Raw genomic sequence first — 14,409 nt, 5'->3', positions numbered from 1 at the left:
CACAGATTACGCTACACAGAGTTTGCCAAATCGGTCCCTGATTGTGGGGCTCACAATCTTATCAACCTACCAGTATGTTTTGGAGTGTAGGAGGAAACCCACGCAAACATGTAGAGAACATACAAACTCTTTGCAGATGTTGACCCTGGGACTTGAACCCGGGTCTCCAGAGCTGCAAGTTTGTAATGCTAACCACTAAGTCAATGTGCTGCCCTTAGCAATTGGTTTAGTTGACATTTTCAGGCATTTCCTGTGTCAAAACCCATGAAATTGAGACTGGCAGAGACCCTGGTACCCAGAATGTTTTTTTTTTATTTTAATGAGTGTTACTAATCCATTCTGTGCCTTTGGAAAGGGAACATACAAATCCATACTTTCCATTACAACAAAACATTTCACACATATCTAAGTGATGCATTACAATAAATGTTATTTTCTCAGAACAGAAGAACAGTTAAAAAAACTTCCAGTTACTAGTTGTTATATTTTTTATTTTCTCAGAACATTCGTGGTGCATGTTTATTATCATACAGCTTGTCAGAACAATGTCCAATTGAGAAAAGGTCTTATTATCTCTCCGAAGCTAAGGAATCATTCCATATTGGTCTTCTCACCAAGAAGACAGGAGACAATATTATAAGTAAGCAGGAGCTTCACGGCTTTGTCAGGGCAGCCTTTTGCCTTGTAAATGTACACAAGTGGCTTAAACAACCTGTAAAGGAAGAAGTGGATCAACTTTGTATGGAAGCCATGGAGAAACTTGCAAAATATAACATGTTACCAGATAAACAAGACAAAGTAGACTTATCCATGGATATCATGTCTCTTGTAAGCGCTATTAAAGAGCATTTAGATGTAAAACCATTCAAGAGCTCAGAGGAAAATTGTTATGTTCCTGACATCTATAAGGAGTGTATAGAAAAGAACATTGTTACTAGAAATGTCAGTTTCACAGAGTTATTGCACACGTATTCTCAGCATCACAATTCTGTGTGTGAAGTGTTTGATGTTACTTGCAAACAGAACGTCATGACAGATGGAAGAGGATCAGGCGTGTGTGTTACTGCACTAAAGACTAGTGATACAGTAACCACAATAGATAACCCATCCAGCTACACCAATGAAAAAAGTGACCGATTAGGCAAGAGATCAAAGAGAGGAAAATTGGCACGGTCTAATGCAGTTAGTTGTGATGGCAATAGAGAGAAATCAAGTAGGTCCTTCAACAGCAGTCAGAGCTCGAGTTTGTCAAACTCCTCTTTTAGTTGGGAATACATCCATGAGCTAAAAGCAGAAGAAGAAGAAGAATATGGTAATGCAGAGAAAGTAGATAGTTCTTGCTCTTCAGATAACCCAGTTAAGTACATCCATGGAGATGAAGAAAGCAATAAGATCAAACTTCGTGGACTCTCACTTCAAGAAAAAAAAGTACATGATGATCAGTCTACCTATTCCTCACATAAGAAACCAGAAATTTTGTTTTCTAGTGATAATTGTGTCCCAAGTTCCAAATCTGGACAAGCTGGCAATACACTTTCAAAAGCCACAGATATTGAAAATGTGGTGCCTGCTGCGTCACATAATGCAGAAACTGTTCACTCTTCAGATGATGAAGACTTTGAGGTCGTCGGCCATTTTTCTGAGACATTACCTTCACATAACATCAGAATACCTTCTACAGGAGCAGATAATGATGGTGTGTATAATACAGGCTCATTCATTAGTAATAAAGGGCACATAGTAATGCATGGAATTGACATGCAAGCAGAAACTGTAGATACTACAGATACTGTACATGGAACCTTTAAGAATGACTTGATATCTACAGGGCCATCAAATAGTCCTAGAGGAAATACCCAGATTTATGGAGTTGATATAAAAGCTGAAACAGAAGATGGTACTGATAATGTTTTCACTAGATTGCACGAGGACAATTTCATTCATCCAGATGCATTACGTTGTCATGCAGAGAACATTAAAGCTGAAATAGAAGATACAAGAAGTAATAGAATGCATGGAAGCCAAAAGGAAAACCATTACTTTACAGGTGACATTGTAGGAGAAGTGTTTTCACTTGGGGCTGAAGGAGAGACTGAAACAAATGTTGATACAAATGATGAGCTTAGGATATCTGAAAACACACCAAATTCCTTAGTACCGGTAGGTGGTAATATTGAACAAAAGATGATTCATACAACTGTCATGAAATCTAAAGATAATGCAGACTATTCACAAAGACAAATAAAAGTGTCTGTGCCCAACCTCATGGGACAATGTACTTCTCCGATTACTCATGATACATCTGAGGAAAAGATGTTGAGCACAGAGGACAAATTGGAAAAGCAATTCCTTCATCAGCAATGCTCTGTAGAAACTTCCAACCAAAGAAGCTCTTTGACCCATTGGGACAGTAGATTACATATGTCTTCTTCAACAAATGACCACAAACAATTGCTAAACAATGTTGATCCATGTGAGAGCACAGAAGAAGGAGATGATAAGTTAAGTCTGAGCGCTTTCAGTAGCAGTCATGGATCCAGCTCCTGGAGCAGAATAAGTCAGTTTTCTAGATCTCTTTCTGAATCCAACTCATTAATTAGTTCCAGTGCAAGTTCATTTGGTATACTGTCAGGGCTAAGTACTGAGCACATCCAGCAAGCTTGTTCTCTAGATGATACTGATTATGAAAAACTACTCTCTGGAGTAAGTCACAGCTGGCTACTGAAGAGGCTAGAAAATACAGGCGTATTCAGCTTCAAAGAATCACAAAAGACACATAGTAAGTATATAATAATTATATGTATTTGACAGTATTTTGCTAACAGATTTTAATTCTTGTAAGCAGTTGTAAGTCCCTGTTGTAAAAATTACACACAGAGGTGAATTTATTAAGACTGGCGTTTTGCACACCAGTCATAATATACCCCTGGTGCTTCACTACCTTGATCTACTAAGGTCCCTTTCTCACTCGCGTTGCAAATCACGAGAGTCTGATCAGAGAGCAATCCGGGTTTGGTCAGTCAATAACTGACATTTTTCATCAGAGTTCAATCATTTTTCAGTCACAGTTTGTTCCGTGTCTCAGTTTTTCACGCACATTTTATTTGTGTTTTCAATGCATTTTCAATGCATTTTTTGTGCGCAGACAATGCACATGAAAAAGACTCATGACTGTGGTCTATCTTTTCTATGGCAATTGATCAGTGAAAAACACATTGCACTTGCATTGGACTTGCATTTGTCTCAAAATCCAATGCAGTTTTAATGCACCTCCATACAGTTGTATGGTGCGTTTTTCAAGTTTGACAACACCCATTTAATGCAATGGGGCACATTTAAGAAGGGTCGCATGTTGCTAAAACGGCTTGCACAGGTATTTAAGAAGTGTCTGCATTGAGATTGTCATAATGCTTGCATAACAAGTATGGCCAGTAGTATTCTATATACTGTAGATAGTATATAGTAAGCCTGAATACCAATTTGTACTGCTTTTTAACCTTCTGTCAATTATTGAAATGTGTCTAAGGCAAGTTTTACTGCATGACAGATGAAGGCTTTTAATGGTACCAAAATCATTGTACCAAATAAACTTAAGTCATTGTAAAATTTTATGTACCTTTTGTCAGATGCTACTCCTCATGTGACATTTGTACCCTGTTTATGCAGATGCTCTGCTTCTCAAGTTTTCAAAAAAATCAGAGCTTTGGACGGCGCAGGAAACGGTAGTACATATTGGAAAACATGTAGATGTTGGAAAGAAAGGAAAACAAAGAAACGCTTTCTGGGTCTACTTTCTACACCAGGATGAGACTCTAGGAAGGTTTGTTACAGATCTTATATGGTATATTAGAAAGGTTGTGTTATTAAAATCATGAAAAAGGTTTTCCAGGAATTCAGGAAAATTTTATGGGAGCCTGGGCAGATGTACGGAAATGAAACAAAGTGCACTTACCCTGCTCTGGCTAAGTTGCCTTTTCACCGACACTCGCATCTGCCATGACCACCACAAGATTTTGCAGAGTAGGTGATAAGTGTATGACTTCTGTTGTTTATAAGTTTCCAGTTCCATTAGTACAAAACAGCTGTGAAGGACAAGGAATCTCAGCAATCACATGAAGCCACCAGGTTTGGTTTAGATAAATTTCTTCCTCTTTTTCACATCTCCGGAACAACATACAGTTACAGCTTAAAAGATCGACGCAAGCTGATTGCCCAACCTTGTACATTATGTATGGATATGTATGTTTTTACTTCTCAATAGAACTGAGTTTAAAAAAAAAAGATCGACACGTTTCAACGCTTGTGTGTCTTAGTCATGATCAGTAAAGGATGTGTTTAGATTTAGCAGTGGTTGAGCATGATGCCTACTGCTCCATTTAACCGTAAGAGAATGCTAGAGATTTTATTGTTATTTATGCCACACAGACATTGATTTGAGTGGTAGTGTACATAGTGTACATATTTTACCACTGCACCATTTATATTCCTCCTTATTGCACACATGCAATGAAGAGAAACAGGTCTTGGTACAATGTTCCTAAGATCCCCAGTCATTATACTGTATTTACATTGTGCCTTTCATACGACGCATCCCAGATTTAGTTAAAAATTCCCAGTTGCTCACACACAAGCACAACACAAAACTTCTACATCTACACACACACAGCTCTGCAAAAACCATTCATTCACACACAGCTCTACTAGAACCATTCATAACTTTTCTTTACTAGTCCAAGCAATTTGTTCTTTGACTTGTCTGGTTCCATGTTCTGGCAGCATGAAGGGGCATTGCAGTGATGCAGGAAGCATGCTTCACACGCTTCTGATATCACACAATGCCTTGCAGAGACAGTGTCAGGATGAGGAAGAAGAGGGAGGAAGCAGAGCCAAGACTCCGCTTTCTTAGATATTGGAAGAAATGATTTGTTAGCGCTTTACACAATCTCCAGGACAGGGGTCCGGAAGATTTGTTAGTGATGGATGCTCCTGACCTTCGGACTTATAAAAGTGCATCTTATAGTCTGAAAAATATGGTATATTTGTTTTTCCAAGTACGATCCCTTTAAACTAGACTAGAAATTCAACTCATGTTACCTACACACCTGGTTACTGGGGCACATTTACTTACCGGTCCCTTAGTAAATGTGCCCCACTGTGTAAACTTATATGACTAGGACTGCATTTACACTGGCGTATGCCTGCACGGCTATGGCTGGGTCAGTATACATCCATCGCCATAGAGAGGAGAAGGGGTGACCCCTCCCTTCTCCAAAGCAATGCCTAAGAACATGTTGTATACACTGCAGTATGCACAAGTAGTACATTTGCTGATTTCATTTTTCTTTGTGTTTTTTTTAGATACATTGGAAAAGCATATAAAAAACACAAGGAACTGCTGTACCATTTTTGTGATGTTGAGCGTCAGATGACTGCTCAGTACTACGTCACAGAGTTCAACAAGAGATTATATGGATTAAACATTCCCACACAGATATTTTTTGTCCCCTCTGCTGTTCTTCTGGTAAGACCACTCTAGTAAAATAACAATATTAATATGTGGTTATACCCACTTATGATGTTATTTCTTTATTAAAAAGAGAAAATATATAAAATATGTTGGCTATAAAGATTTTCTCCAGTGGCAACAAGTTAGCCACAAGAGAACGGATATCCATTGTACCCCCGATGAACTGAGTAGCCAGACACGCAAGCTCCGGCTGCTCTATATTCTATGGCACTGACAGAGTTAGACAGGTGCCATACTCGGCTATTTCAGTCACCACCACTGAGATGAATAGAGAAGCCGGCACATGCGTTTCTGGATGCTCTGTTCATCAGGGGTAAAAAGACCCCCATTCTCGTGATCTGTAGAGGTCCCGATCAGCAAGTTAGCCTGTATCCTGTGATATGAGCTAACTTGTTACTGGAGAACCCTTTGTTGCACATTATCGTTTCACCTGTTTTCCAGCCCAGGCCATGACATCAGTGTAAATTTCATGTCAGCCATTGTTTAGTTGGGCAAACATTCATAATGCATGCATTTATTTGACAGAAAAAAATGACATTGGCAGATAAATAGACTTGACATATATATTATTGAATAGATATATTATTACGCAAGTTTTCAGATTTGTCATAATAAACCTTACAAATGTCATTACTGACATTAACTGTTGTTTTTAACTTCATGGTATAAATGACGCTGTGTCTTCAATTATTTTAATTTATGGTCAGTTTATTTATCAACTTTCTTTATATGTGAGGTAAATAAAGAGAAATAACAAATAATAAACAGATAGTAGCATCTCATTCTACACTCCATTGTATGAATTCTCTCTAATCTCACTGTTTCAGATCATGGAGGGCAGAACCATAAAGGAATGTATGAGTGTGGAACCTTATATTCTTGGAGATTTTGTCAAGCTTTCTAATAACACCAAAATTGTTAAACCAGAGTTTGAAGCTACAAAGTATGGTTTGGCTTTTGGCCATTTTACTTATGAGTATTTTTCTGATATAGTGGTGGATTTACAAGGTAAGATATTTAAAAAAAAAAAAAAAAAAAAAAGGAAATCTGCATATCTGCACAAACTTCTGTTCCCTATGTTGAAATAGAGAAAAAACGGGGTCAAAGAGTTAGACGCGCTACATCCGAGGTGTATTATTGATTATTTTTATTGGAAATGTGACTACGCGTTTCAATAATATCAATAATACACCTCGGATGTAGCGCGTCTAACTCTTTGACCCCGTTTTTTCTCTATTTCTACACAACACATCTGGATCCACATCCAGCCCCGGGGTCTGACGCTGCAACTCCACCCCATTATCTCTCTCCCCCATTTTGTGCATACTTTTGGCGCCTGGCTCTAGACAAATCCCTCACAATTTTTTCCTCTCTTCCTGTTCCCTATGTTTTACTACTTACAGGGAACCCATCACCGATGAGCCCCCCCTTCCCACAAACCACACACAAAGACATTTTAGATGTTTCTATATATTTATATGTTTCACTGATCTATCCATGGGGTAAAACGCCCCTTTCTTATAAAAAAGACGTATTGACTTATTGACGCTTTCTGTTACTAACGATCCAGTCATGGAGGGGGGAGCTTTGGCATACTACAGTCATGCTACCCCGCCTTCTAACTGACACCGCTAACACTGTCCCCTCCTAATTAACAGGATGTGTGCGACATCAACCCCTCATTCCTCCCTTCAGGAATTCTCTTCGGAGAGTCATACACAGCCAACTTCTCTCTCAACCCCCTCATACACCCCTCCCTCAGTAATTTTTTGAGCCAGTCACACACACACAACATCGCTCTCAACTTCCTCATTCCTGAGGGGGCCCAGGCTAGCAGTGTCAGGGTCTGTGAGGAGGACAAGGTTGCTTGACTGTATGCTCTGTGACTGGATCTTAGTAATGAAGGGCATCAGTAGAAGTCTTTTTTGGAATAATACTGGCTTTTATCCCATAGATCGATCCATAGACATCTAAAACATAAATAAAGACATCGCTGGTGACAGGTGACCCTTTAACCCATTGGTGTTTTGTGAATACATCTTAAAACATACTGCTGTGAGCTTGATTATGGTTTCCCTGTGGAAAGCAGGCGGGGTGTTGGCTAGGGGTTAATGCACACACAGAGATTTTAAGATGACGGGTCCATTGAGCGGCAATCTTGCTTCTTATAGGGGGTTTAATCTCTTCAGTCTCTGTAGTCTGCTGGCTGCTGTGAAGAGGGGTGTGTGGGGTGGTTTAACCCCTGAGGCAAACACCTGGCTTGTATTCTGCTCGCCTACAGATTGGGAATCAGGGTGCCCTTGATGATGAAATAAGAACCAGGAGGCAGAAGCAGCAATTCAAAGTAATGTTGCAGTTTTACAAAAAAATAAAATGGCAGCACATAGACTTGTTGCAGAAACAGTCCTGTACCTCAAGGCCAAAACACAAAGCTGTCACATTTCTGATACTGGAAGTACTAGAATACACAAACAAGCTGTGTAGCACTCCCTTGTTCCTGTGGCAGTGTGTTCTCTAACCTTCTCTTCTAGGTCTAGGCCCTTGCTTTTCTATAGACTCTTTGCTGTAGACCTAACTGGCCTCTATGCTGGGACTTTCACATAACTGCTCCTGGGGACAGTGTGACTTGTGGATACTCGGTCCCTGACCTTGAGGTGGTGCTGATAATTTTTCTCAGGATTGAGTTTACCTCATAAATACAGGAAAACTCATGAGTTCTTTATTTTCTCCTGGATAAAAAATACAATTAAATATTATATGGAATACTCATGTGAAATGTTTTGAGGGTCAGCAGTGGTATTTATCAATAACTTATGACAATATATCATATTTTTAACTTTGAATAAAGCCTACATAAGCTTGCTTCCCTTACGTAGCTATAAAAACTGGGCAGTGTGTTTACTGGTTGTCATATTGTTAACCTACCACCATAAAATAAATGAACCAAAAAACAAAAATTCCACCACATTGTAGTCATGAAAAAGTAAAAAATCAATTTTATTGTATTTAACATGTAAAAGACATACAGATATTTAGACATATGCTCATTTTTATATGAGGAAGTGACAATAGGTGTTATGGACCGAACCACATACTATGCCACAAGACTATATGAATAAATAAATAAATAAACATAAATAAAGGAATCCATTTTCAAGGTGTAATGTGTTGTGAATACCTGTTCAAATATACTGCTACCGGGTCAGCCTGTTCATCACCCCCAGATGAAGGCTTGACGGCTGAAACGTACGTCGGGGTCGGCGTGGGGCTTCTGTTTTCATGGGTAAGGTCTGATACATTCAGTTTCCATCTTTTAGTGACCATTTTAGCATTTGGATTATTTCTTTGGTCCTTCCCATATTATATCTCAATACAGAGTATTTCACTTGAATAATATAAACTGTACATGTTTCTTACTTACACCCCTGCCGTGTTTAGCCAGGGTTATGACCCCCTGAGCATATGTCTAAATATCTGTATGTCTTTTACATGTTAAATACAATAAAATTGATTTTTTACTTTTTCATGACTACAATGTGGTGGAATTTTTGTTTTTTGGTTCAGTAATTGTTCGCTTGTTCCACATTATATACCATTTCCTGTATTTGTGGCAACTTTCTGCAGGAGATATAAGTGTTGGGTTTTCTCACCATAAAATAAAGTCTGTGGGAACATAAAATTGCTGATTAATATAAAGTTTTGTGGGAAAAGATTCACTTGTATTTTAATAATTTACATTCCTAGACACAGGTCTAATCCTTTCAGATTTTGGCATCTCTGTGTGAACAGTCAATAAATATAGGGATGTCATACACTAATAGAACCAACCCCATGACTAGACAACTATTTTAGGTTTTGAATGATCAAAGATATATATGTACGAATCACAAATTACCAAATTACCAAATAAAGTTGTAACTTATTCTGAGCCTTGATAGTGTTCAAATGCTTAATTTCTTACTCTTTTATGTTGCACTTTTCTTCCAAAATCCAATTTTATTCTCCCTCTCCGATTGCTAACATAAAGAAGATAGGATTTGATTTTAATGTGTTAAAACAGCAGTTTGCTTCACTTTACAGGGTGGGTGACTGGAAGTGAGAAGGGTGAAGCAATCATTTACCTAACAGATCCGCAGATCCATTCAATGGAAAGTACACCAGGAGCCACACATATCAACTTTGAAAAATATGGGATATACATGTTCTTCACTTATCAACATAAAGAATGCAATAACATTTGTAAAAGACTCTCTCTAACAAGACCTGATGCCAGGATATTAGCAGAATTTGGTAAAACACGGAAAAAGAAAGATTATTGACACATCTTTCCCTTTTTTTTCTTTGTGTCTTCCTCCAAAGCCTATAACTTTGCTGTTACCATAGCTGTATGGTGGATTTTATTATAAGATATCAATTAAAGTTAAATTTAAATTATTTGATAGAATAATTGGACTAAAGATAAAAAGCAGCGCCCCCATTATTTATTTTTCACCATTAACATATTAACTTTTCTATTTGGTTTGTACATTTTCAGAGGTACCAAGTATATATATATTTTTATATGTTTTTGCATTGTAGTTGATTTAAATACTTATTTCTTTAGTTGTTTCGATTTTCTTTTATAAAAAAAATGTGAGATTGTTAAATCTCCTTATGCACAGGAAGTAGAAGCTACATTAGCTCTCATTTTTTAGACAGCTTCCGAGAAACCATTAATGCAAACTTGTCTGCTGCAATTAATATGACTTTGGTGATGATGTGAACGACAACGTTTCCTTAAGTATTTAGTTTCCTTTTTAGGTTTTGGGTGAAAATCCTGTATAAGCAAGTGTCTTCTCTTCACTATGTTCCTATATCATACATGTTATTTCATAACCTTTGTAATAACTAAGATATTAATGAAGAGCTACCTTAATTTACAGTATGGTACTGTGATCAAAAATTTTCACAGATCTTTGTCATTAAATAAACAAATTGACCTCACTAAAGCTAAAAATGTTCTCACCTCATGCGTTCCCTCTGCACGCCACAGCGGTTATACCGGTTATGCAGAACCTGTGCCAGTTCCTAAAAGTCTCTCCACATGGGGTAAACTGGGTGCTCAAACATGACACCAATCATTTGTACAAGCCTTGATTAATCCCCCCTGTGTTGCAGTATGTTAGGCTATGTGAACTATATAGTCATATGGTGGTAAGAAACTGGTTAAAAATATACCTATGTGCAAAAGGGTAACAATGTTGTGAACTTTTGACTTTCAGGCTTCATATCTAACCAGACAATACAGCTTTGAATGTGAGAATACCATCATTTTATGGACTTCATCTTGGCTTGTATGAATGGATTGATGTCTGTGAACTATGGGGGCCAATCCAGCAACTATACTTCATTGCTATAGACCCGGTTCTTCATTTGATCTCGTTTTGAGTGGTTGTGCTGCTCCAAGAATGTGTCCTCCTTTTCATATAGATAGTACTAAAGTGTATGAATTAACTCATCGTGTAGGACACACACATAGCTCAGCATTGATAATACCATCAATCTTGGTCAAGTATACTACGACTTTTGCTGTGAAACAACCCCATGTCCTCCACCTAGGCAGTAACTTCAATTTCTTCATCTGTTAACCCCCTTTTTTTTGGATTATTCAAAACCTATTACACCCCTAAGAATCCAATATATTGACATAATTCCATTGCTCCAAATCACTAATTTCTAATATTCTAGTATACACTTTTTGTACTTTTTTGTAAACTTGATCCAACGTTTTTTATATTAATATTAAAGTGTTATGTGCATTACACAGTGCTTGCATGAATGTTTCTGATCTCACTATTATAAAGCATACAATCCATCTCCACTGTTGTGTTTGTTGCAACCGGACAGATAGACCTTGTGATAAGCTGAATAGTTGGATATTTTGGTTGGATGTCCATCTCTTGTCTTTGGAATGCATGGATGGACTTCAATTTGTGTTCTTCCAGCTGTCATGCCCGTCACATGATGTCGTTTGCCAATTTTCTTAGCCGAGAGACCTCTATCTGAAAAAAGGTTGTTTCTCTATTTTTAGGAAATCTAATTGCTTATTCTTAAAAAAAATAGAAGTTTACCTATCTTGTCCCACATAAAATGCAGTAAAAAATGATGAAAAATATATATCTATAAGAAAAAATTGTACTTTTGTAAAGTACAACATGTCCCACAAAATACAAGCTCTCAACCAGCTCTATTTTTTTTTCCCTGATGGTTTTAGGTTTTATTCTACAAAATTAGTAAAATGCAAGGAAAAATATAAAAATTTGCTATTGTCGTAATTGTACTGACCTAGAGAATAAAGATGACATGTTAATTAAGGTATCCTGTGACCACCAAAAAAAAAAGTAAAAATTATTTACAGAATTAACGTTTTTTCTACAAAATGTACATCAACAGGGCATAGACACCTCAAAATAGTATCACTGAAAAATGCATGTCTTCTCACAAAAAACATTAACAGTAAAACAAATATCTTATAGCTCACAAAAATGCGCCAATAAACCAACTAAAAACCATCCTACAGGGCTAAACTTGTTGCTCCATGGCCCTCCTTCCTTTTTGATCCTCACTGTGCACTTGTACAACTTGTGTTTAGTGTCTCTGAAATAACATAACACATTTTGATATGGGTTTCCTTGCTTTATCTTTTGTGAATGTGTAAATATAAGGGCAAAATGAAAATGTCTTGCTGACAAAATTAGACCATTCTAAAGTTCAACTCCATTTTGTTTTCATCATTATGAAGATCGCAATTGGTTAACAGTTTCTTAAAAGTTGTTCTTAATAGTTTGAGCGGTGCAGATTTAAAACTGGGATGATTCATAGGGGGTTGTAATATTATATATTTCAAAGCTCATTAAAAACCAAAATAATCCCCAAAAAGCAGTGGTGCAACAAGGAGAGTCAGGCCCCCACAGCAGGCTTCTGAATGGGGCCCCCCTTCCCACATAAAAATTTGATTATTTCTATACTCATTCATTTGAGTTACAATCATTCATTAATACACTCATGTGCACACATATCTAGCATATACACACGCATACAGTGCCATATACAAAACATACAGCATATAAACACAAAGTATATACGCACACACCATACATCATATACACATCACAGATATATCATATATACATCACATATATGTTAAATACATATTATGGTGTTCAGTGTGCAGCATAGTACATATATAAAGGTGCACATCCTCCACTTTTAAAGGGGTTGTAGGGCCATGGACCTTGACAGCCACGATATACGTTAACCAAAGTATTGGCAATCACTAATTTAATGCTATTAACAATTCCTGCTAATTTTTTTGCTAATCAAATTTTTAGCTTTTAGGACACATTGGGGCATATTTACTAACGACCTTGCGCCAGTTTTCTGTCAGACTTTCCCTGTTCCTTTATGTGCAAACTGCTTACATTTAAGAAGTGTCTGAGACACATTTCTGGCGCGCTCGACACTTTGTGGCACACTTTTCATTATACAAAGGCAAACACACTTTTAGTGCAGTTTGCAATACTCTTAGTAAATATGCCCCAGTGTGCTTACACATACCGATTTCTCCGGTAACAACCAGGAGACTTTAGTCGCGCTGGCGTGAAGCCTCTCTGCAGAGCTGCGGGTCGCATTTGCCAGCGTATATATGCGTGCATGGTGCCCCACACATAAACAGAGTATGCACGCCTGCTGTACACGTTCTAACTGCCTGGAACACAGCCAATCAAAGAACAGTGTCTACAATGTGCGCACACAACACTGCTCCGTGGGCTGCTATGGCTGCGGCCACTATAGTTATACCCTGCCAAGTCAATTCTGAAATCTCCTTGATAACATGGAAAACTAATGTTTAATTTGTAAGCCTTGTGACATCAAATTAAAATATCCAGACAAAAATAATGAAAACATAAACATACATATGGGAAATGTTAGTTAGTTTTACCACCCATAAGAGTTACTATCCATCTAAAAAGGAGATAATCAACCAAAATTTACCACTAAAATAAACTACAACATTTGACAAAAAACATTCTCAAAATCACTTTGGTAAGTTAAAGTGTTGAAAGGTTATAACCATATAAAGCGACCTCATCCGGGCCACTCTGCCTTACTTACAACTAAGGTGTAATTGTCTTCATGGCCAATTAACCACCACAGGCAATGGTTTAGAAATCTGTATAACAACATTGTGGTGCTTCTTATAAGAACATGATATCCCATCTGTTGTTTGCTGTATGATCTAGCCATCTGAGGGACCGAGCTAACAAGTCACTTGGATCCCCTTGAAATAGTTTAGTCCATTACCTCAATCACTAATAAGTGATCAGTAAATCAGTAATACAAATCACATAAAGAGTCACATCATTGAAAAATCATTTATTGTGTGATAGTTGTAGCTGTAATATGAAAAGGTTATGTTCCCCCAGTATTGCAGGGCTGTAACTGTGGTGGGTACACCGCAGCAGGGTGAGATTTTGGTAACTGCTTTAAGATAATGGCCAGGGTATAAGGAGCACAAACGCTTCAGAGGACTCTGCTATCCTCCCTTTAGCCACTGTAATGGATCTTGGTCCACTCGTCTGCTGCTAAAAGGGCAACACAGTTCTTCCAGCTGTCTGGATGCAAGTTGGCAAAAAATGTAGTGCTGGTGTGAGCTCTGTCTTGCCTAACTGTCTTCACTAACGGAGATAAGATGGCCGCCATTCGCACCACACTCTTGGAAGCAGGATGGCACTGCCTCTAGGTGCTTATGCTGTCACGTGGTCAGGGCTGATTCTAGCCTTTTTGCTGCCTGAGGCGAATATTGAAAATGCTGGACCCTCCACCCCCCCCCCTCCCCCGAT

At 37.9% G+C, this 14,409-nt stretch overlaps 1 protein-coding gene across 6 annotated transcripts in view; it reads left to right on the top strand.

Moving 5' to 3' along the window:
* ALPK1 (alpha kinase 1) overlaps positions 1–11,752 on the top strand; it is a 73,712-nt gene extending 61,960 nt beyond the window's left edge. For all 6 annotated transcript variants that reach the window (XM_072119296.1, XM_072119291.1, XM_072119292.1 and 3 more), the window contains 5 exons: positions 502–2,779; positions 3,667–3,820; positions 5,359–5,521; positions 6,355–6,535; positions 9,608–11,752. In XM_072119296.1, coding sequence (XP_071975397.1) covers positions 502–2,779; positions 3,667–3,820; positions 5,359–5,521; positions 6,355–6,535; positions 9,608–9,846 — 3,015 coding nt within the window. In that variant the 3' untranslated portion in view covers positions 9,847–11,752. The remainder of the gene's footprint in view (positions 1–501; positions 2,780–3,666; positions 3,821–5,358; positions 5,522–6,354; positions 6,536–9,607) is intronic.
* The last annotated feature ends 2,657 nt before the right edge of the window (positions 11,753–14,409 follow it).

Source organism: Engystomops pustulosus, chromosome 1 (genome assembly GCF_040894005.1).
Source record: "Engystomops pustulosus chromosome 1, aEngPut4.maternal, whole genome shotgun sequence".
NCBI lineage: Eukaryota > Metazoa > Chordata > Amphibia > Anura > Leptodactylidae > Engystomops > Engystomops pustulosus.
The sequence above is the reverse complement of the archived record's forward strand: the minus strand, read 5'-3'. Positions and strand labels throughout refer to the sequence as shown.